Below are 25,287 nucleotides of genomic sequence, written 5' to 3' on the forward strand. Positions count from 1 at the left end.
AACAAACTAAAAACCTTCTCAGATCTGATAAAACACAATCTACCTGAAACTATCAGAGTAATAAACGTTTACTGACCATCAGCAGCAGCAGAAAGTCTGACGGCAACAAACCAAACTGACAGAAAACAGAGAAACTGAGAAACTGACAGCTGAACTGAAACTAAAGGAAACAGGAAGCGTTTTACACGTTATTACTGGGCACAATGTAGAATGAAGTCGGAAATACAACAGTTTGAAGCTTCTTTTTGGTCACTTCTTTATATAACACAAACGTTCATAACTGATGATGCATTCAAGGACCGCCGGAGAGTTCAAATTCTGACGAAAACACCTGTTTTCACAGTTTTTTCTAGGATAAAATGCTGGATTTTTGGAGATTATTAAATACAAAACACACTTTTCTAACCTGCTCACTCTGCCCGCTGATCTCTGCCAGATTTAGAAACATTCTAGCAGCAAAAAAATAAAAATTATGCTTTTAAAAACACTCGAATAAACTATATTTAGTTCAGAATTACCTACAAGCCTCTCCAGAATGTTCAAACTGCATTTGAAAAACACTGATTTTTAAATTAAAATAGTTTTATTGAGTGTTTTTACTGGTTTTAGTCAGCAGCTGTGTGTGTTGTGTAGATGAGGAGAATTCTGCTGCTGAATAATGAACAATAAAGCAATTTTAACAGGAGAGACTGACTGAAACTACTTTAATGATGATTAAAACAACATCTCCCATGATCCCACGCTCCTTCACAATATCACAAAAACTCTCTCTTAAGTAATTGTTTTGATTCTAGCAGCAAAAAATGATTAATTATGCTTTTAAAAACACTCAAATAAACTATATTTAGGGTTGAATTAAAGAATAAATGGCTCTCTGGTTACCTCTGGTCCAGACTGCATTTGGAAAACACAGATTTTTAACTTTAAACTGTTTTATTCAGTGTTTTTCCTGGTTTTAATCAGCAGCTGTGTGTTGTGGAGAGGAGGAGAATTCTGCTGCTGAAACATCAACACTAAAGGAACTTTAACTGAGAAAAACTGACTGAAACTACTTTAATGATGGTGAAAACAACATTACCCATGATCCCACGCTCCTTCACAACATCACAAAAACTCTCTCTTAAGTAATTGTTTTGATTGATAAACATTCTAGCAGCAAAAAATTATTAATTGTGCTTTTAAAAACACTCAAATAAACTATATTTAGGTCAGAATGACCTTTAAGCCCCTCCAGGACCTCAGAACTCCATTAAAAAAACATTGATTTTAACTTGAAACTGCTTTATTCTGTGTTTTACAAGAACAAGTTGTTTGAACTTTTAAATCCTCAGCCGTTTCAGCTCATTAGTGAAATACAGCAGTTAAACTATTTCTCAGTCCTTTCTGAAAGTGTGAGACTTGATCACTACAGTAACAAACTAAAAACCCTCTCAGATCTGATAAAACAGAATCTACCTGAAACATTCTGGCAGCAAAAAATGATAAAATATGCCTTTAAAAACACTCAAATAATCTATATTTAGGTCAGAATGACCTTTAAGCCCCTCCAGGACCTCAGAACTGCATTAGAAAAACACAGATTTGAACATGAAACTGGATTTATCTCGTGTTTTTACTGGTTGTAATCACTCAGTTTGTGTGTTGCGTAGAGGAGGAGACCTCTGAGGAGGATCCTGCTGCTGATCCATCACCTCTGACCTGATGTTCAGACTCTAATCGGTCTCTAGCGACCTTTGACCCCGCCCCCCTCACCTTGGCCTTCTCCTCCAGCATCATGTAGAGTTCCTGTTCGCTCATCCAGGCTTCGGCCTCGGCGGCGTCGAAGTAGTACTGCTGGGCCTCGTGGGCCTCGCTGAGCCGCCCGTGGCGTTTCTCCGTCTCCTTCCTGATCTGCTCCCAGAGCGCCGTCAGCTCGCCGAGCCGCTGGCGGATCTGCTCGGCCGCCGCGCCGCCGTCACGCAGGACGTGGTGGCTGCGCTCGAAGATGTCGTCGTAGCGCGGCTGGTGGCCCTGGATCTCCTTCTGCAGGGTCTGAGGGCCAGGGGTCAGAGGTCAGGACACGGAGCAGGACAGGTACGGGTGTGTGTGTGTGTGTTCTTGTACTCCCTACATAGTGAGGACCGGAACACGTTTTTAACCAACAGAGTGAGGACATTTCGGCCGGTCCTCACTTCTTTAAAGGCTTTTTTGAGATTTCAGACTTTGTTTTAAGGGTTAAAGGTTACATGATAATGATAATTAACTGAAACTGTATTGTGTGATTATAAAACTAACTAAAATTATAGTGAAAATGTCCTTCGTTTTCCTCTTTGTCAACTTTTTTCATACATAATGAAGATGGATCAGACAAAGGAAATAAAGGCAAAATTGACTGTGACCTCTTTTAATCTCCCACCCAACAAATACCCCATTACAGAAAACTACAACTAATAAAAAATGAACTAAAATTAAAGCATTTAAAAAATAAATACTAAACTAAAACTAGCAAACTCACTCTAAAAACTCATTAAAACTAACTGGATTTGAAAACAAAAATTCACAACAAAATTAAAACTAAAACTGATGAAAAATCCAAAACTATTATAACCTTGCTAGGGAATTCACTGTTACAATGAGGGTCCTCACAAAGATAGAAGTACAAGAATGTGTGTGTGTGTGTGTGTGTGTGTGTGTGTGTGTGTGTGTGTGTGTGTACCTGGTTCTTCTTGATGAGCAGCTGCACCGTCTGCAGGTTGTGTCCGTGGTCGGTGGACGTGGCCAGAGCCATACGCTCCTCCACCCACAGCTGCAGAGAGAAACAATACCGGTTTATTTATTTATTTATTTATTTATTTATTGTCTATTACTGTTTTAGTCTGGCTTTAATAGAACTTTAGTTATTTGTATATCCGTCTGATTATTTACTGTAGTTTACTGTTTTAGTGTAGTCTTTAATTAAGTTTTTGTAATAATATTAATTATTATTTTATTATCACATGGTTATTATTATATTATATAATTTTTATTATCATTATTATTAATAGGCATATTTATTTATTTATTGTCTTTTACTGTTTTAGTGTAGCTTTAATTAGGTTTTAGAATAATAATGATAATATTAATTATTATTTTATGATTTTAAATATATATATTTTTTAATATGCCTAATTATTTATTGTATTTTACTAATTTAGCTTAGTCATAAATTAGGTTTTATAATAATAATAATAATAATTTCTACTTTCTATTTTTCTATTTATTTGTATTACTATCTGTATAATTATTGTATTGTACTGTACTTTTCTATTTAAAAAATCTGTGTAACTATTTATTAGTGTAGTCTTTAATTAGGTTTTATAATTTAAAAAAATAATTCTTATTTGTAATTTTTTAAAATTTGTTTATTTTCATCTGTTTAATTATTTATTGTATTCTACTGTTTTAGTGTAGTATTTAAATAGGTAATAATATTAATAATAAAAATGACAAAAAAATAAATAATAATAATAATAATGATTCCCAAAACAAAATCGTTTTTTTTTACAGTAACTGACTGTAGCCCTGACGTGTTTCATATCCTGTGAGTTCTTCACCAGACTCCATTTAAATAAAGTTCCTTTTTAAACGCTGCGTTGCTTCTCATACGGTCATACGGTAACACAACTGACTGATTTCTTTCAAAATAAAAGTTGCACCCTGGATCTAATCTCTGCCGAAACACAGAAACATTCATGATGATTTAGGAAATTAACAGAAAAAAGTTTGGAGAAAACATTAATAAAGTTAAATATGATGAACTCTAAAAGTTATACATTTGTAAATGGAGTTCTGAGTGAAAGAAGAAGCTGGTGGATGTGTGTGTGTGTGTGTGTGTGTGTGTGTGTGTGAGGGGTCAAAGGTCGGCGCTCCACTCACGATCTCGTCCTCCACGTCTCTGTTGAACTGGTGGATTTCTCTGGACGCCATCAGAGCGTCTCGTCTCTTCTGCAGCGGCGCCTGAAGCGCCTGGAACTTCTTCTCCACGCCGATCCGCTGGCCGTCCACCTCCTCGGAGCCTTTCCCCTCCTGGCTCAGAGCCTGAGACTGGCCCTGCAGCTCCCCCACCTCCTTCTGACGCACCTCCACCTGGCTCTCCAGGATCTACAGCAGCAGGAGGAGACCAGGAGGAGTCAGTCAGTCACATAAACACTGATAGCAGTTTATTAAAACACAATCAAACAATCAGAGGGTTCAGAAATATTAAAGACTTTAAGGGTGAAATAAAAAAATTAAGGAAAAGACAAAAAACTGTTAAAAAGTTTGTCTGAGAATAAGGAAAAATGCATATAAGCAAAAAAAAAAATCAAAAATTGGGAGAGTGCAAAAGAAAGGAAAGTCTTATTTTCTGCTTTTCTCACTAAAAGTTTGAAATTTTTTTTTACCAAAAAGGTGAATTATTAAAATAAATTAAAACATTAAAATTTTAGCACTAAAAATAATAATAAAAAAATGTATAATAATAATAATAATAATAATAGTAAAACTAATTAAATAATAAATTAATAAAAAATAATAATAATCCCCACGAAATTAATTTTAAAATAATAAAAAAATAAACTACATTAATTAAAAGAAAAATCATTTTCAATTTTTTTCAAAAATTAGAAGAAAAGAAAAAAACAGAATAAAAACCAAAACAAAGAACGTCTGATTCGAGAGTCTGGAGTCTGGATTAAACACAGAAATAAGGACTAAAAAAATACAGGAATTAATTCAGTTTTTAAATTTAAATAAAAAATAAATAAATAAAAGGTTTGAATGTAATAAAATAACGTTTATTTTAAATCTGAAAAACAAAGATATAAACTACGAGTGTGAAATGTAAAAAGTCGTCTTTACTCAAGGTCCATGAACCAGCTGGTTCCAGAGCTCTCACTCACACCTCCCTGTTCTCCTCCTCAGCTGATAACAGATGATGACGGTTAGTGGACTTTAAATAACGACTGACGTCAAAATAGCACGAAAATGCATGAAAATATTGAAGAAATGTCGACAAAAATGTTTTGCTGAGGAGCAAAAAAGAAGAAAAAAATACAAGAACAGCCTCAATTAAATCCATAAAACATGAATGAATAGAAATTAATTGAAGTTAAACAGAAGATTTACTTGTTTGGTTCCAAATAAAAAATAAATAAATAAGAAGAAAGAAAAAGCTGTTAAAGATTAAAAACGTTCAGCTTCGACTCTGAAGATCCAAAATAATTCAAAAAGGTCTGAAATCAAATCAAAGACGACGAAGATGAAGAAGATGAAGATCGTCCTGCAGCAGCCAGACGATGAAATACACACACACACACACACACACACACACACACACACACACACACACACACACACTGAGGTGGAGTCTGGGTTAAAATGAGGAAGACGAGGAGGAGGAGGATGTCTCTCTGTACGAGACATCAAACACTTCACTAATGATCCTCCACACACACACACACACACACACACACACACTCACACACACTCACACACACACTCACACACACACACACACACACACACACACACACACACACACCACACACTCTCTCTGAGCTCTTCTCACTCTCAGTGGGTTCGTAACACATCAAATGAAAGATTACATAACGACTGTGAGAGAGTGTGTGTGTGTGTGTGTGTGAGTGTGAGTGTGTGTGTGTGTGTGTGTGTGTGTGTGTCTGTGTGTGTGTGTGTGTGTGTGGATTACATAAAGAGCTGCTGAGACGACTTCACTCTCCCCTCATGTCTGTGAAAATGTTCCTGAAGAGTTTCCCTTCAGGATTTTTTTTTTTTTTTTTTTAGCTTTTTGTCACAAAAACGGATTAATGTCAAACTGAGAAACTGTAAAAAGGTCAAAGGTCAGGAATAATTAAAAATGTTTCATCTGATCAATATAAAAGAAAATATTTGAAAGGCCAATTCTTTTTTTTTTTCGGTAGATGAGTAAAATTAAATAAATTTGTTGAGATCAGAATAAAATAAAAAATTATTCAATATATATAACAATGCAATAATGAAAAACCCCAAATTAAATAAAAATGAAAAATTTAATTAAATAAACCTAAAAATAAATACGTAACATAAGTGTAAGAGAAGAGTTATAAATAAGTAAAATCATAGAAATAAAAATAAAATACCTACAAATTGTTTTATGAGGAGCAAATAAAAATAGAAAATAAACAAGAAAAACAGAACAATTTAATTATAAATAAATAAATTAATTAAAATGTAATTTAATAAAAATGAAGAAAAAAAACATTATAATTTAATTAAAATGAAAACAAATATATCTTTCAATTTGATTTAAAAAAAAGTGTGAGAAGATTTCTATATTTGGTCCACATATATATATTTTTTTTATTACAGTGTTTTTTTTTGCCTTTTCCTGCTGTATTTATATTGTATACATTGTTTTTTTCTTCCTACATGTTTTTTAATATATTATTTTGTCCAAACTTTGATTGTTCTTGAGTATAAAGACAATAAAAATCTTTCTGATCCTGATTATTATTTAAACTTTCAGTCTGAAGTCAAACATTAAACTCAACATGTGGAAGAACTTTTTTTTTTCTGTCAAACTGAGAAACTTTACAGGAAGTTCAGTTAGTTTCAGGAATAAAGAAGTCGAGTCAAAGTGAGACTAAAGAACGTTAGAAACTAAAAACACAAACAGAGAACCAGAGAACCAGAGAACCAGAGAACCAGGATCCTCACAAAGTTCACATCGACCCTCTGAACCTCTGCTTCCTTTAAACCAGCAACAAAAATACAGTTTATTGTAGAAATAAACTGGAAAAACTGACATTTTCGTCAGAGTATGAACTTTCCTACGGTCTTCGAATGCATCATCGGTTATGGAAGTTTCTATTAGAAAAAAATAACTAAAAAGAAGCTTAAAATTGTGTGAAAAGCTCAATTTTATTCAAATTTTTCAGAGAAATTAAACGTCTTTGACTCTTTAAATTGATTTATGTCTTTATAACTGTATTATTCTGCACAAAATGCTTGATTTTTATAGAGATTTTTATATTTTATATTATAAAACAAGGCCACAGAGAGTAAAATGTTACAAAAATGAATAAAAAAAAACTTGCTGAAACGACTTGTTGGGTTTTAAATAATGTTATTGCTGATTTTATTTGTTATGAAATAATTTATTTAAATGTTAAATACAAGCTTCTGTTGCTTTTGTGCAGAATGTCTAAAATATGGAGCTCATAAAAACACAAGATTACATTTCTCCTGAAACACTTTTCCCTCGTTTTGGTAAATAATGAGAAAAAAATAATGGTCGATTATGTGGAGATAATTTAAATCTTTTTCTTAAATTATAAAATGTTGGGGTTCAAAATAATCTTTTTTTTTTCAGATTTTACTCATTATGAAATAATTAGTTTTATTTTTTTAAAAAGATATCTAAAATTTAGAGCCGAAAAAATAAAATTAAACGAGCTACAGGACTTATTAGTTGATATAGATGTTATATTTTGGGGTTCAGAGGGTTAATAAATGTCCCTGATGGACCTGGAGCAGCTCACCTGTTGTTTTTTAACTCATTCAGGCCGAAAACGCCTGGAAAACCTCTGGGACATTTTAAATTAACACCCTAAAACCTGAAGTTATTTTAGCAATTTTGTGTCTTTTCTTTAACGTAAAACCTGAAGTTTTTCTGTAAATTCAACAGAAGTGTCAACTCTTCTACTAAATAATAGATTTTTCAGCCTCTGTAGCAGATAGAAATGAAATTCAAAAAGTGAAAAGTTCAAAAGAGAGCTTATAGCTGTTATATCTGAGCTCCTCCGCTATAGTCGTCTTCACCATGATTTATAAGTTCTGGAAAAGTCCCATGATGCATTGGGACACTCCCACATGGATTCTTATTTTGTGTCATTTTGTGTCTTTTTTAGTCATTTTGTGTTTTTTGTGTATTTTTCTTTTGGTCATTTTGTGTCTTTTGTAGTCATTTTGTGTCTTTTGTGGGTTCTTTTTTTTGTAATTTTGTGTCTTTTTGATCATTTTGTGTCTTTTTTCAGTCATTTTGTGTCTTTTTTTAGTCATTTTGTGTCTTTTGTGTCTTTTTTTAGTCATTTTGTGTCTTTTTTTGGTCATTTTGTGTCTTTTTGTGTCTTTTTTTGGTCATTTTGTGTCTTTTTTCAGTCATTTTGTGTCTTTTTTCAGTCATTTTGTGTCTTTTTTTAGTCATTTTGTGTCTTTTGTGTCTTTTTTTGGTCATTTTGTGTCTTTTTGTGTCTTTTTTCAGTCATTTTGTGTCTTTTTTTAGTCATTTTGTGTCTTTTGTGTCTTTTTTTGGTCATTTTGTGTCTTTTTGTGTCTTTTTTTGGTCATTTTGTGTCTTTTTTTGGTGATGATTTCAAAGTTCTGGAAAAGTCCCATGATGCATTGCGGCACTCCCACATGTATTCTGATGCATTTCATTGGCCAAGAGACTGAAAATAGGTGGAAATGCTTTCCCGCCTTAAATGGGTTAAATGGGGTCAGGTGTTCAGGGGTTCAGGTGTTCAGGTGTTGGGGTCTCACCTGTTGTTTCTTGAGCAGGATGTTGACGGAGGTCAGGTCTTTGCCGTAGTCGTCTGACTGGATCTGGGCCTCGAGTCCTCCGAGCCACTTGTCCAGGTCGGCGCAGCTCTGAGTGAAGAGCTCCGCCTTGTTGGCGTCGAACAGACACTTGGCCTTGGTCTGCGTGGTCGACTCTAGCTCCGCCCACATCGTCTTCAGGGACGCCAGCTTCTCCGTCACCATGGCGACCGTCTCCGGCTTCTCCAGCATCAGAGCCTGGCCGTCCTGAGGACACGAGACACGGGACACGAGACACGGGTCAGTTATACCACAGACTAAATAAAGGTCTGCAGCAGAAAATCTGGTTTTTCATTTTTAAAGGGATTCAGATATTTCTAGATTTATTTTATTTATGAAAAAATAGGCTGTAAATAAAGACTAAACACACTAACTATCTACTGTCATTTCAGTGTTCTGTCGTATGTTAGAGGGATTTTAAAGGCAAATTTAGTGAGTCAGAGTCACAAACTTTTTATTAGTTAAATGACTTTGCAACAGATTCTTGTTCTCCTGGTTTCCTCTCAGGCTTTTATTCTCCTAGATTGTGCCGCTATAGTGACTCTGTGGGTCTTTTATTGTGAAGGGCTGGCTGTCCCACCTTGTCGATCTTGTCCAGCCACTCCTTGTTGGACTGCAGCTCGGCCATGAAGGCCTGGTGCTTCAGCCACTTGCTGTGCAGGTTCCTGGCCTCGTCGTAGGACAAGTCCTGAGCTGTCAGCATCTTCTCGTTGATCCACAGGGACAGCTGGGACACAAGACAATATATACAATATAGAATATATATAATATATATAACATAAACAGATCCACAGGGACAGCTGGGACAAAAGACATTAATGTCTTCTATATATATAATATATATAATACAAAATAATCCACAGGGACAGCTGGAGACAGATATATATATATATATTTATGTCTGCATATATTTAAATCTATTTATCCATTGATCTTCATACTACATGCAACAACTTATTGAACCTGTTTAACATGCTGAAATATAGTTTTTCCAATGTGCAACATCTGTAAAATGTAATCAGGAAAACAAACAATACAATAATATTCATTAATAATAAATGCCACATAGCAGAAATGTATGTATATAATGTGTAAAGAATGTATGTATATGACTTATTGTTTTATGTTCTTCTATCTATATAAGATCATATAAATATAAATATAAGATGTATATATATATGTGTGTGTGTGTGTGTGTGTGTGTGTGTGTGTACGTTGAGCTGCTGTCACACTAAATTTCCTCACTGCAGATAAATAAAGTCTGATCTGATCTACTATGATCTAGATGTTATAAAGGTGGTTTATAATATATATATAATATTAATAATAATAATAATAATATTAATAATAATAATGTATTTTACCTCCTGACAGCCCTACAGGAACCTCTGCAGCTCCTCTTTATATAATAATAATAATAATAATAACAATAATAATAATAATAATAATATTAATAATAATAATAATAATAATGTATTTCACCTCCTGACAGTCCTACAGGAACCTCTGCAGCTCCTCTTTATATAATAATAATAATAATAATAATAATAATAATAATAATAATAATGTATTTTACCTCCTGACAGTCCTGGAGGAACTTCTGCAGCTCCTCTTTATATAATAATAATAATAATATTAATAATAATAATAATAATAATAATAATAATGTATTTTACCTCCTGACAGTCCTACAGGAACCTCTGCAGCTCCTCTTTATATAATAATAATAATAATAATAATAACATTAATATTATTAATAATAATAATAATAATAATAATAATATATTTTACCTCCTGACAGTCCTGGAGGAACTTCTGCAGGTCTCTGTTGTCTTTGAGTCGAGTCAGCAGCTCGCTGGCAGACGAGCGGTTCTTCTTGTGTCTAAACAACAACAACAACAACAACAAAAATCAATAATCATAAACATTTTCATGCATTTTATCTTGTTTTATTTTCTCTTCCTCTGTTTGTCTTGAGTGAACACAGTTAATCTGCTGCAGCTCATCTGATCGTTTTTATTTATTTTACAGCTTTTTAGCTTTATTATTTAATTATTAAATTAATTTATTATAATTTAATAGTTTTTTTTAAGTCTGTATATTTATTTTTTAGAATACAAGTTGCATATATTGCAGCTAAAGAGAAAAAAACTTTAAAGAATTCAACAAGAAAAAAAATATTTTAAAAAATCCTGCTTGTTTTTTTTTTATTTTCTCGCTTTTGAGCTTCATTAATTTATTATTAATTAATATATTGTTGCTAATTTACTTCTTTATTAGTTTTTCTGTCTGTATAATTTTTTAAGAAGACGAGCTGCATATATTGCAGTTAACGAGGAAAAAACTACTTTAATTAATAAATGTTTTTTAAAAAATGTGTGTAAAAACATTTCATGCTTGATTTTCTTTATTTTCCAGCTTTTTGGCTTTATTAATTTATTATTAAATCAATTTATTAGAATTGATTAGAACTCATCAACTTATTTATTTGTTTTTTTTTTTATTCTTGGTCTGTATTTAGGACTTTTAGATGTTTTATATTGCAGTTAAAGACAAAAAATGTATGTAAAAACTTAAATTAAATTAGATTGATTTGTTTGTACTCACATTATTGCACTATGAGAAACAGATAACTGATCTTTGTGTTTGGTACCTCTGGTCGATGGAGTCGACCTTCTCCTGGATGCGCTCGGCGTTGACGTTGCCGTCGGTTACCAGGCGGCGGCCGGTCTCCACCACGCCGCTGATCTTCTCCTCGTTGGCGTCCAGCGTGGTCATGAAGTCCTCCTGCTTCTTGATGGACGCCTCGGCGCTTTCCAGGGTCGCAGGCAGCTCCGTGTGGGCCAGAACGTACTCCTGGAAACAATAAACACACCTTAATATCATTTATTTATTTATTAATAACTCCTGGAAACAATAAACACACGTTAATATCATTTATTTAATTATTAATAACTCCTGGAAACAATAAACACACCTTAATATCATTTATTTAATTATTAATAACTCCTGGAAACAATAAACACACATTAATATCATTTATTTAATTATTAATAACTCCTGGAAACAATAAACACACGTTAATATAATTTATTTAATTATTAATAACTCCTGGAAACAATAAACACACCTTAATATCATTTATTTATTTATTAATAACTCCTGGAAACATAAAACACACCTTAATATCATTTATTTAATTATTAATAACTCCTGGAAACAATAAACACACCTTAATATCATTTATTTAATTATTATTAACTCCTGGAAACAATAAACACACATTAATATCATTTATTTAATTATTAATAACTCCTGGAAACAATAAACACACGTTAATATAATTTATTTAATTATTAATAACTCCTGGAAACAATAAACACACGTTAATATCATTTATTTATTTATTAATAACTCCTGGAAACAATAAACACACATTAATATAATTTATTTAATTATTATTAACTCCTGGAAACAATAAACACACGTTAATATCATTTATTTAGTTATTAATAACTCCTGGAAACAATAAACACACGTTGATATCATTTATTTAATTAGTGCACAACGATTAAAGTATATATATAATTAAAAAATATACATTTTAAACATTTTTATATAATTTTTCTGATAATAAAAAATTGAGAATGCAAGACAGAAAATACAATATATAATATATAGACAAAATAAAATAAAATATGAAGTGTAATACTGATGTTCAGTTTGGCGGTTCATTAAAAATGGTGACAAAAATCTAAATTATTGATTATTTTGGTAAATATCTAATTTTTTCACTCTGAAAATATTGTCCATTTTAAAACGTGTATTTGAAGTTTTAAATGTACTTGAATTAAAAAAAGATGGGTTTATTAATAAATAAATAAATAAATGAATAAATAAGAGAAAACAAGCGTTTTAACGAAACAGATTGTGGAACAATAATAATTTTAAATTATCCAAATAATATTGTTTTTTCAAAATATTTTTTTATAAAAAACAAATAAAAATAAAACAAAAAGAATATATAAAATATTCATAGGGTAAAGGATAATTTTATATATCTATAAATATTTGAGCGTACTGATTTCTAGAGATGATTAAAATTTATAAAATAAAATAAAAAATATATATTTTTTAATTTAATTGTTATGAATGCTTATTATGTATTTAATTGGTGTATTTATTTTTTTATATTATTTTGTGTTTGGGTTCTGAAAACCTTTAGTTTGTTGTAATATTTTATATATATAAAATAAGTCTAAAAATGAAGATTTTAAAGTTATTATTAAAAGTGTAAATATGTAGCTGCAGTGACAGCGTCCCACCAGCAGGGGGCAGCAGCTGACAGAGAGACGCTGCAGGAGGACCAAGGACAGGAAGTTCTGTTTCTCTGATCTAAAGTTCAAACCACAAAGATTTCAGTGAACAGAAAGAAAAAAGAGAAAATTATCCTCAGAGTGTTGATTCATCTGATAAATTCACTTTTGTCCTTTTATTAACCGCTCGTCCTGGTCGGGGTCAGGACGGGTCAGAGGTTGATCTGCTGATCACAGAGAGTGTGTGTGTGTGTGTGTGTGTGTGTGTGTGAGTGTGTGTGTGTGTGTGTGTGTGTGTGTGTGTGCAGCAGCAGGAAGTCTGTTTTAAATGGTTTTAAAGACTAAAGACGTCTTTGTTCTCTGATTCTCTAAACTTCAGGATATAAAACTTTTCTCTGTCTGCCTCCATTAGTTTCATCAAACCACAGAGAGGTTCAGTGTGTTCAGCAGCTAGAAGAAGCTGGATTAAACTGGTGGCTTGACTTCAGTAAAATTAAAATAAAACGTAAATATATATAGAAACACAAGTGTCAATAAATAGATGTAAAATGACCAAAAAAAGACGCAAAATAAGAAAAACAGACACAAAACCCCCCAAAAAAGAGACAAAAAAGGACAAAAAGACGTAAAATGACAAAAAACACTGATGGTTTGCTTTGTAGATCCTGTCGAGGTGTAAATGAACTCTGTCGTGTTTGATAACCAGCTCAGACCTCCTGATAGATTCTATAGTTATATTAACTCCTAGTGGTCCTCTCCCTGAGGAACACCTGATAGTTTCTATAGTTACTGTATATATTAACCCTTAACAGGACACTCATTGAAATACTTGCAAATTCCACATTTCAACCCTAGAGAATATTGGAGGATATTACATACAGCCAGAATGTGTAAAAAACATACGGACCCGGGGGAGGGGGGGAATATTTTGAGAAAAAAAATTACGAGATTAAAGTGGCCAATCTACAAGAAAAAATATGCAGATTTATGAGATTTAAAGTGGTGAATCTGGGAGAAAAAATGTTGCTTTTCCCCCCACTTTTTTCTCGTAAATCTGCAATTTTTTTCTTGTAGATTTGCCACTTTAATCTAGTAAATTTGCAACTTTTTTCTCGAAATATTGCCTCCCACCACTGAAGTTACCAAATATGGTTCTTCGCCCGATAAATGGTTAAAGTGGCAAATCTACAAGAAAAAAAGGCCTGCTCTGTTCCCTGAGGAACACCAGACACTTTCTATAGTTACTGTATATATCGACCTTTGACCCACCTGGTTGTTGAGGAAGGCCTCGGCCTGCTTGGTGTCCCTGAGGAACACCTGGTGGTTGCTATGGTTACTGTATATATTAACCCCTGTTGGACCCACCTGGTTGTTGAGGAAGGCCTCGGCCTGCTTGGTGTCCCTGAGGAACACCTGGTATGCGTGGGACTGGGCCAGCAGGTTCTGGCGGTTCTCCCACATCTTGTGCAGCTCGTTCCAGCCGGTGTCGAGCGCCTGCAGCCGCTGGCGGAGGAACATGTACTGGGCGTCGGTCTGGCCCTGCGTCACCATCTCCCCCATGTCCCTCATCTTCTGGTAGTCCTCCTCGTAGTTGTGGATCTCGTTCTTGATGTTCTCGTGCTGGGCCAGCAGCTTCTCGGCCTCGGCCAGCGTGTTGGGCATGTCCTCCGAGGCGATCGCCGTCTGCGTCCTCGACAGCCACGACTGGAAGTCGTCCAGGTCCCGAAGGAACTGCTGCAGCTTACTGGCCTCGCCCAGGGACTCCTCCCGGTTCTTCATGGTGTCCTGAGGAGGAGACACAGGCAGGGGGGTCAGAGGGTAAACAGGAAACAACAACAAGAAACAAGAAACAAGAAAAATGAACCAAACTCTGGATGAAGCTGTTTTAAATCCCAGCCTGGTTCCATTAAATATGTCAGTCACTATGAGAAGGTTCCTTCAGGTTCCTTCAGGTTCCTTCAGGTCAAAGATCAGACTCTCTACCTTCATCTCGTCCCAGACGGTGGTGATCTGGGCCAGACGTCCCCTGATGGCGTCAGACTGGTCGGGGTGTTCGGAGCCCAGCCGCTCCGCCTCCTTCCCCAGGTCGCCCAGTTTGTCCTCGATGGCGGCGAGGTCTCGCTCCATCCCCGTCAGCTTCCTCTGCAGCGCCATGACGCCCGCCAGGTCGTTACCCAGCTCCTGGGTCGACTCGATCACCTGCACACACACAGCCACAGCAGCATTTACACATCTATATTAAATATATATTAAATATATATTAAATATCTATAAATCTATATTAAATCTCTATAAATCTCTATAAAATCTCTTTAAATCTATATAAAATATCTATAAATCTATATAAAATCTCTATAAAATCTATATACAATTTCCATAAATCTATATTAAATCTCTTTAAATCTATATAAAATTTGTAAAAAAAATCTATATAAAATCTCTTTAAATCTATATAAAATATCTATAAGTCTATATGAAATCTCTATAAATCTCTATAAAATCAACAGTCTTTGTGCAGAAAAACACAGTTAGAATGACCGAAACCAGAAAAAAATTGAGTTTATCTTTTTTTGAAGATGTGAATACAATTGAATTTATATATCAACACTGTTGTAAGTAACCACAAGTGTACTCAATGATGTAAAAAAATAAAAATTACCATAAAAAAAGACGTAAAATCACCAAAAAAAGGCACAAAACTACAAAGAGACACAAATTACCCCAAAAATGACACAAATGACCAAAAAAAGACACTAAATGACCCAAAATATACGTAAAAAATAACCCAAAAACTCCACAAAAATTCCCAATAATGAAAGAAATGCAATCCTGCTGTTTTTAGAACACCTACAGTTCTAAACTTCAGCTCACAGTATAAATCCTCGGCTGTGCTGCTTCAAAGATTTGTTCATAGGCCTGGGCGATTAGTGATCGAGATAAATTAACATAGCATATTATTTTAATTAGCATATTAACTCGATCAAACATATCAGGAATGTGCGTGACAACAGCCAATCAGAGTCGACCTTTTCCTGCTCCACTTCTGTACCGAGAGAAAACTAACATTCACAGCACGGCACTTCACACACAGGTGTGGTGCATTCAGTCGGAACAGCTATGGAGCGTTCAAGAGCGTGGGACATAAGAAAACTAACAGAGAAACAAGTTATTACTGAATGGAACTTAGTTCAATAAACAACTTAACAAAACATTAACAGTGTTGGCTTTCTAACAACAAATAATCTGTCTAATCATTTGAAGAAGTTCTACCAAGTGATTATACAGAACGCATGAAAATGATAGCAGAGTCTGAACAGCACGTAGCATTAGCAGTTCAGCTACTACTAGCGGAACGAATCTCTAGTTTTTTTAGCTTCCAGTACAGATGGTTTAAAACTGGCAGGTTAAAAAACTGTATAAAAAATTGTGATAATATTCAAGATCGGATGAAATGAAAAAAAATATTGTGATCATTTCTTTTTTTGCCATATCGCCCAGCCCTAGCTGCTCCCCTCTGCAGTACCTTGGTCTTCTCTTTGATCCAGGACTTGGTCTCGTTGCACTCCAGGTGGTAGTTCTGGACCCCCAGAGCCGAACTCAGACTCTCCTTCTTCTGGTCCACCAGGTCTCTGAACTGACTCCACCTGGGGGACGACAGAGAACCAGAGAACCAGTCAGAAACCAGATAAACCAGATAAACCATAAACTCAGACTGGTTATTTCTGCTAATCACAGTTAACAGTTAAAACACATTCAATTGTCTGATTAATTGCAGTTTATCTCACTTTAAATCTCACTTTCCTCAGTTTTTCTGCCTGATAATGTTTTATCACAGATAAACTGTCAGTTTAATGTAATATCAGCACTAATTTACATATTTATATCATAATTATTTACCTTCTCACTAGTTTCTCACATTAAATCAAGAGTTCAGCCTCTTTAATTCCACTTTACTGAGCAATATAATGACGGTTAACAAGCTGCTGATCCCAGTTTTCCCTGTTTAAACCCAGTTAGATCAGTTTAATCCCAGTTATATCAGGTTAATCCCAGTTAGATCAATTTAATCCCAGTTAGATCAGTTTAATCCCAGTTAGATCAATTAAATCCCAGTTAGATCAATTTAATCCCAGTTAGATCAGTTTAATCCCAGTAAAATCAGTTTAATCCCAGTTAGATCAGTTTAATCCCAGTCTGATCAGGTTAATCCCAGTCTGATCAGGTTAATGCCAGTCTGATCAGGTTAATCCCTGTCTGATCGGGTTAATCCCAGTCTGATCGGGTTAATCCCAGTCTGATCAGGTTAATCCCAGTCTGATCAGGTTAATCCCAGTCTCTGACCTGGTGTTGAGTTTGTCCTGCTGGCTCTTGATCTCCTTCTCACTGGGATGTCCGCTGTGCAGCAGTTGCCGGGCGACCTGGTTCACCACGGCAACGCGGGACGCCTGACTGTTCATCTCCGGCTCCAGACTCTCAAACCTGCAGACAGAAAACACATTATTTTTATTATTATTATTATTATTATTATTATTATTATTATTATTATTATTTAAGAAAACATTTATACCAGAAAATATTAGACTTTTTAATGGTTGAAGAAGTTGAAAGTGCAAAAAACTTTAAAATATATATACATACATATATTTACATAATGCCACTGTTATACTTTATGAAAGAAAAAAATCTGAATCTTTAACTCTTAAAGGCCACTGTTGTTGTTTTTTTAATAATAATTTAAAAAAATAATAATAATAATAATAAAAAAATAATAAAAAATGAAATAATGTAAATTATTAAAGTTTTACACATTGCCACTGTTCTTTATTAAAATAAAAATTAACCAAAAAATAGATATAAAAAAATACTAAAAATATAAAATAATATTTAAAAATGCATTCAATAATTAGTAAATTAGTTAAAATATATAATTAATAATAAGTCCTGAACATAACCACCATATACTTACATAATAACATAATTTTCAGAATTTAGGGTTAGGGTTAGGGTTTGTTTAATGTTTAAACAATCCCATTGAAAACATATAAAACATAATTAAATAATTAGTAAAAAAAAATTAATTAATTAATAAAAAAATATTTTTTTAATTAATAATTGTTAAATTAGGGATGATTTCCTGTGTACTAAATGCTAAAGGGATTTTTTATTGCTGTTTTTATTCTTAATTTTTATTTGTATTTAGTTTCAGTTGGATATTTTTGTCCTGTCGGGGTGTGTGTGTGTGTGTGTGTGTGGAGTTTGAAGTATTTTCGGAGCTTTTAACTGCAGTTTATTCTCCTGATAATCACTTTATTTACTTGTTTATTTCACATTAAATCGTCTGTTTGATTCCAGTTTATCTCACTTTAAATCTCACTCACAGTCCCACTCAGCGTCAGCTTGTTTTAACTCAAAGTGATGGATTTATTGCAGCATAATAAACCTTTCAACTACAGTCAAATTAAACATTAACACCTTATTGTTCTGCTGGTTATGAAATATATTTTAATATACGATACTTTTCCAACACTTGATGGACTTTGTTGGATAAATTCAGCAGGTTTAATGACGCTTTTAAGAGAAAAACACAGTGTGAGTTAAAGTGTTCCCAGCTGGACACACACTGAGTGTGTGTATGTGTGTGTGTGTGTGTGTGTGTGTGTCTCTTCACACACACAGAGTCAGCAGCGTCTGGGAAATGATCCATGTGATGCTTTGTGGTCGAATAATATGGAGACAAGTGGCTGTAAACCAACCACACACACACACACACACACACACACACACACACACACACACACACACACACACACACACACACACACACACACACACACTCTGGTTCCCACAGTCTTTGTAACTGAATATCTCTTTGTATTTTGTAAATTTGTATATTTTTAAGTAAAATGCATCGATCTTGTGCACTTTGAGAGCTAAATGAGATCAAACGGCTCACGTCTGGGGGATTTTTTTTTTTTTTTTTCCATAAATAGCCCAAATTTGGTGCCTCTCACAGATTCTAATGCCACTATTCCATCATATACACTGATCTTATTATTGCATATTTTAATGAATTATTGTAAAGAGAATAAAGGTTCTTGTATGTTTTATTTAAGGCATCTTATTTTGACAGTCTTCTTGTAAATTCTGTGATGGATTCTGTTAACACACTGCTCTTATTTTGAAAGCAGCATGTGTGTAGCGACAGGAAGTAATTCGAAGTAAACCGTTGGCACAGTTTAGCCTTTTGTGATTAAAACAACTTTAATTGTCAGCTAATGCTAACTGAACGGCGTATGCAACATTTTTCTCGTGAATTTGTAAAAAAAAAAAAAAAATTCTCAAACATTTTTAATTTTTTTCTTGAAAATTTGGATTTTTTTCCCCCATAAATTTGTACATTTTTTTCCTGTACATTTTTAACTTTTTCACCACCTCCAGTTTCTCTTTTATATTTAATATTTTATAATAATAATAATTAATAATAGACTAATAGGTGCTGGACCACCTCCAGGTCCTCCAGCTTGTCTCTGATATTTAATATATTTTTAATAACAATAATAATAATAATAATATTAACTGACCTGTGTTGCACCACCTCCAGGTCCTCTAGCTTGTCTCTGATATTTAATATATTTATTATTATAATAATTATGACCTACCTGTGTTGCACCACCTCCAGGTCCTCCAGCTTGTCTTATATATTTAATATCTTGATTAAAATAATAATAATGATAATCTACCTGTGTTGCACCACCTCCAGGTCCTCCAGCTTGTCTTATATATTTAATATCTTGATTATAATAATAATAATAATGATAGGCTACCTGTGTTGCACCACCTCCAGGTCCTCCAGCTTGTCTTATATATTTAATATATTTTTTATAATAATAATGATAGGCTACCTGTGTTGCACCACCTCCAGGTCCTCCAGCTTCTCTTATATATTTAATATATTTATTATAATAATAATAATGATAGGCTACCTGTGTTGCACCACCTCCAGGTCCTCCAGCTTCTCTTATATATTTAATATATTTATTATAATAATAATAATAATGATAGGCTACCTGTGTTGTACCACCTCCAGGTCCTCCAGCTTGTCTTATATATTTAATATATTTTTTTATAATAATAATAATGATAGCCTACCTGTGTTGCACCACCTCCAGGTCCTCCAGCTTGTCGGGGATGCTCATGCTGTGGAGCCACTGCTGCTTGTCGTCGATCCAGACTTCGCAGGCGTTGGCTTCGCTCAGCATCCTGTAGAGCGCCAGCGCGTCCTGCAGCGCCTGCTTCCTGAGACGCGTCAGCTCCACCACCTCCTTGTAGCGCTCCTCGATGCCCGCCAGGCGGCTCTGCACCTGCACCACAACAACAACAACAACAACAAACAAAGTTATCAGAGAGACAGGAACAGGAACAGGACTTCACAACAAAAGTCAACATTCAAGATCTGAGAACAGCTGCAGCAGTTTTTATTTTATCACAACTGATCTTGTTGAATTTATTTAAACAAATAAAGCTGCAGAGCAATGCTTACTTTTTACCCATAAATATTACAAGAAAACTGGCAAATTAGAATTATTGCAAATTAATCCGATTTTAGAATATTAAACACTTCACTTTGTTTTATTAACCAATTATGGCACTGGTGATAATTTTCGACCAACTGAAATATGACAAAGTTAAATAAATAAAATATTTTATAACTAATTAAATGAATAAATAAATAAATATATTATATAAATATATGAAATAATTGATAAATAAACAAATACAAATAAATAAATAATGGATTATTTAATAAATAAATATAAATATTGAATAAATACCTAAATAACTAACTTAATAAATAAAAAATTAAAAAAACTAACTAAATTGATAACGAAATAAAAAAATATGAAAAAAATAACTAATGAAAAAATTAACTTAATAATTAACTTAATAAAAATAACTTAATAACTACATTAATAAATAAACAAATAGAATATGAAATAAATAATTAATTATTGATTAAATAAATACAAATATTAAATAGATAACCTGGTGAACTAACTTAATAAATAAAAATAATAACTGACTGACTGACTAACTTAATAAAGAAATAAAAATATGAAATAAAATAACTAAATTAAAAAAAGATAATGCAAAATAAAACGTGAAATGAATAATTGGTTGCAGAATAAAACTCAATAATCCCAAAAATACAGAGGAAGGTGTGTGTGTGTATGTGTGTGTGTGTGTGTGTGTGTGTGTGTGTGTGTGTGTGTGTGTGTGTGTGTGTGTGTACCTCCTCTGACTGCGCCTCCTCTGCAGCCAGTGTGTGTCTCTGTTCGTGGAGAGCTTCTATCACTGGTCTGTAGCTGCTGATCTCCTCCGCCACGTCTTTGTGTTTCTTCACCAGAGCCTGAGCCGAGAACTCGTCGTGTCCCACGTCCACGCTGGACACGATGCGCAGCACGTCCAGCATCCACGTGTCCACGTCGTCCGCGTCCGCCTGAACACACACACACACACACACACACACACACACACACACACACACACACACACACACACAGTTTAATATGATGATACATATATAACATATTAACAGTCAGCTGGAGGAGAGAGTTCGTACCTGGAACTGGTGGCGGTTACAGGCCTCCTGGAGACGAGCTTTACGCACCGCAGAGAGACGCTCCAGAGCTGCCCACTGCTCCTACAGGAGGAGGAGGAGCAGGAGGAGGAGCAGGAGGAGGAGGAGAGAGAGGAGGAGGAGGAGAGAGGAGGAGTTAACAAATAATACAATAGATATAAAACATTATGATTTACAAAAAAATTCAAATTTCCCCAGTCTTTTGTTTGCATTTGTTGCAATTTCTTATTTTGCTTGCTTTGCTGATCTTCTATCTATTAAAACTGGACAGTAAAAGGCTAATTAAGACTCATTAAAAGCCCTTTAACCCTTTCTAAAGTGAACTGTGAGAGCTCAGAGTCCTTCAGACCGACCTGGATGTCCTGGATGCGTTCTTTGATCTTGTCGGCTCCAAAGTGCCCGTTGTTGACCAGCTCGTCCCCCTGTCTGATGGTCTGCTGCAGGTGGGCCGCACGCCCGCTCATCTCGTCTTCAAAGGCTTTGTGCTGACTCAGCAGGCGAACGGCGCCCGTCAGGTCCTTCCCACAGTCCTCCGAGGACAAGATCTGCTCCTTCTCCCGGATCCAGCCCTCCTGTAGACCACCACACAGTCAGGAACCTGATCTATATTTATATATATATAATAATAATGATAATAATAATAATAATAATAATAATAATAACCTCTTCAGCCATCTCCCAGAAGAACTTCCAGAGGCGGCGGGACTCCTCAAGCCGAGCTCGCCGCTCCGCCGCCAGCTGACTCAGCTCCTGGTAGCAGAAGTCCATGTGGGCCACCCGGTCCCTGATGATCTGAGGATCACAGGGTTTATAACCTGCAGGAGGAGGAGGAGGAGGAGGAGGAGAGAGAGAGGAGGAGGATAGAGAGAGATGAGGAGGAGGTGGAGGTGGAGGAGGAGGAGGAGGGAGAGGAGGAGGAGGGATAGGAGAGAGAGGAGGAGGAGGAGGAGGAGTAGAGAGGGAGGAGGAGGTGGAGGAGGAGGAGGGAGAGGAGGATAGAGAGAGAGGAGGAGGAGGTGGAGGAGGAGGAGGGAGAGGAGAGAGAGGAGGAGAGAGAGAGAGAAAGAGAGAGAGAGAGAGGAGGAGAGAGAGTGAGAGGAGGAGAGAGAGAGAGAGAGAGAGAGAGGAGGAGGAGGAGGAGGAGGAGGAGAGAGGGAGGAGGAGAGAGAGGAGGAGAGAGAGAGAGAGGAGGAGGAGGAGGAGGAGGAGTAGAGAGGGAGGAGGAGGTGGAGGAGAAGGGAGGGAGGAGGTGGAGGAGGAGGAGGGAGAGGAGGAGGAGGAGGAGGATAGAGAGAGAGGAGGAGGAGGAGGTGGAGGAGGAGGAGGGAGAGGAGAGAGAGGAGGAGAGAGAGAGAGAGAGGAGGAGGTGGAGGAGGAGGAGGAGGAGGAGGAGGAGAGAGAGGAGGAGAGAGAGAGAGAGAGGAGGAGAGAGAGAGAGGAGGGAGGAGGAGGAGGAAAAGAAGGAGCAGTTAGCAAATATGACAATACTAACATTATGATTTACCAGAAAATGTGTTTTTTCTTCAGTCTTTTGTTTGCATTTGTTACAATTTCTTCTTTATGACCAAAACCCTTATTGTTTGTCATAAATGTTAAAAATAAAATATCAGACTGTAGTATATAAAACACTTAATTTGGTTTTATAATGACTTTTTATTAGTTAATAAAAGTCAATGTAGTCAGTCTTGTCGACATAAACAATGGTCGACCCGTCTCACCCTCCATGTCGTCGGCGAACTTCTGAGCGTTGCTGTTGACGTTGCGGACGCGGTCGGCCTGGATGGCGATGTCGGCCTCCACCAGAGCGTGTTTCTGCAGCAGGTCCTCCACCCCCAGCAGGTGTTTACCGTAGTCCTGGGACAGCAGCAGCATCTGGACCACACACAGGGAATACATTAAATATATACAATCTGTAAGTCCAGCAGCTCTGCGGAATCAGCACAATCACAACACCTCAAACAGTCTTTGTGCAGAATAACAGTTATTAAAAAACTGAATTTCAATTTTTTTGAAAATGTGAATAAAATGGATATTTATATATAAACACTTTTCAACGCTTTTTCAAGTGCCAACAAGTGTCCTGAATGTAATTTTTAAAAAAGAAAATTACCAAAAAAGACGTAAAATCACCAAAAAACCCCACACAAAACTGCAAAATGACCAAAAAAAATTACATAAATGACCAAAAAAAGATGTAAAAGAAATTACCAAAAAATACGCAAAATTGCCAAAAAATGACAGTGTGTCTGAGGAGCAGAATTTAATGTTTTTAACAGGATCTGGTTTGTGCAAAAGCTTTATTTTAAATGACACATGGAGAATAAAGAGATTCTGACACAAATATCAACATTTAACACAAGTAACGGACACTTTTTATAACTGATGATCCATTCAAAGACCGTCGGAAAGTTCAAACTCTTACGATAATGCCTGTTTTTAGAGTTTCATTCTATGATTAACGCTGGACTTTTTGGTGATTTTTTAAAGAAAACACACAAACTTGCAGGTGTTCAGACGATTAAAGGTTCAGGACTTTTTCTGTTCTCGTATTGTTTGAAATGTTTTAATATTCAGTTGTATTCTTTAGTTTCAGTACCAAAACTAAACACTTTCTTTGCTCTATTAAATGGTACAAAAAGCTTCAATCTCCATCCAAACTTCTTTAATCCATCTGTGCATCTTATGTTTATCAGCTGCACAAAAACTCTGCATGAAAGAATCAGTGAACATGTGATGATGTAATGAATATGTGATGATGTAATGAATATGTGATGATGTAATGAATGAAGGGTTAAAAACCTTCATCTCGTCCATCCAGTCCATGATGTAGAGCATCTCCTGGAAGACCCTCTGCAGGCCCAGGTTCATCTCCAGACGCTGCCGGCGGGCCTTCAGCAGCTCCAGCAGGTATTCCCACAGCCGGATCACGTTGTCCTTCCTGGCCGTGATGCGTTTGATGTCGTGGTAACTCTCGGCCTCCAGCTCCCTCGCCACCGACAGCACGGCCTGCAGAGAGGACACGGTGAGTTCACTGACTGCGCCACACAAGACCAGTTTTCTTACAGAAAAGTCTACTTTTTCATGCTCAAGTGACCCGAAAAAGACTTTAAAATGTAAATCAAAGGTCCTGAAAGGACAAAAGTTGACTTGATCTGATGAAAAGTTTGAGTTGAGACCTGAACTCGCTCCTCGTACGCTGCGATGTCCGTTTCTATCGCTTCATGTTTCTTTGTAGCAGCTTCAACAGCCTGGAGATCAAATCCAAAGTTATCCTGGAGAGAGGAGAGGAGACGAGGAGAGGAGACGAGGAGAGGAGACGAGGAGAGGAGACAAGGAGAGGAGAGGAGGAGATGAGACGAGGAGAGTAGAGGAAACAAGGAGAGAGGAGACGAGGAGAGTAGAGGAAACAAGGAGAGAGGAGACGAGGAGAGTAGAGGAAACAAGGAGAGAGGAGATGAGGAGAGGAGACAAGGAGAGGAGACGAGGAGAGGAGACAAGGAGAGGAGATGAGGAGAGGAGACAAGGAGAGGAGACGAGGAGAGGAGACAAGGAGAGGAGACGAGGAGAAGAGGCAATGAGAGGAGGCAAGGAGAGGAGAGGAGGAGAGGAGACAAGGAGAGGAGACAAGGAGAGGAAAGAAGGAGAGGAGAGGAGGAGAGGAGACAATGAGAGGAGACGAGGAGAGGAGACAATGAGAGGAGAGGAGACGAGGAGAGGAGACAAGGAGAGGAGACAAGG

General features: G+C 35.7%; 1 protein-coding gene across 4 annotated transcripts in view; it reads right to left on the minus strand.

The window, feature by feature from the left end:
* The window catches only part of LOC131993918 (spectrin beta chain, non-erythrocytic 1-like), a 141,035-nt gene that overhangs the window by 20,270 nt on the left and 95,478 nt on the right, over positions 1-25,287 (minus strand). For all 4 annotated transcript variants that reach the window (XM_059359994.1, XM_059359993.1, XM_059359995.1 and 1 more), the window contains 19 exons: positions 24,726-24,821; positions 24,349-24,555; positions 23,268-23,421; positions 22,213-22,364; positions 21,903-22,121; positions 21,532-21,612; positions 21,202-21,408; positions 20,061-20,272; positions 17,253-17,390; positions 16,435-16,555; positions 14,895-15,110; positions 14,277-14,696; positions 11,249-11,451; positions 10,387-10,477; positions 9,176-9,322; positions 8,539-8,802; positions 3,895-4,119; positions 2,696-2,785; positions 1,753-2,031 (listed from right to left, as the gene is read on the minus strand). In XM_059359994.1, coding sequence (XP_059215977.1) covers positions 1,753-2,031; positions 2,696-2,785; positions 3,895-4,119; positions 8,539-8,802; positions 9,176-9,322; positions 10,387-10,477; positions 11,249-11,451; positions 14,277-14,696; positions 14,895-15,110; positions 16,435-16,555; positions 17,253-17,390; positions 20,061-20,272; positions 21,202-21,408; positions 21,532-21,612; positions 21,903-22,121; positions 22,213-22,364; positions 23,268-23,421; positions 24,349-24,555; positions 24,726-24,821 — 3,522 coding nt within the window. The remainder of the gene's footprint in view (positions 1-1,752; positions 2,032-2,695; positions 2,786-3,894; positions 4,120-8,538; positions 8,803-9,175; positions 9,323-10,386; positions 10,478-11,248; positions 11,452-14,276; positions 14,697-14,894; positions 15,111-16,434; positions 16,556-17,252; positions 17,391-20,060; positions 20,273-21,201; positions 21,409-21,531; positions 21,613-21,902; positions 22,122-22,212; positions 22,365-23,267; positions 23,422-24,348; positions 24,556-24,725; positions 24,822-25,287) is intronic.

This window comes from Centropristis striata, chromosome 20, assembly GCF_030273125.1.
Source record: "Centropristis striata isolate RG_2023a ecotype Rhode Island chromosome 20, C.striata_1.0, whole genome shotgun sequence".
NCBI classification, from domain to species: Eukaryota; Metazoa; Chordata; class Actinopteri; order Perciformes; family Serranidae; genus Centropristis; species Centropristis striata.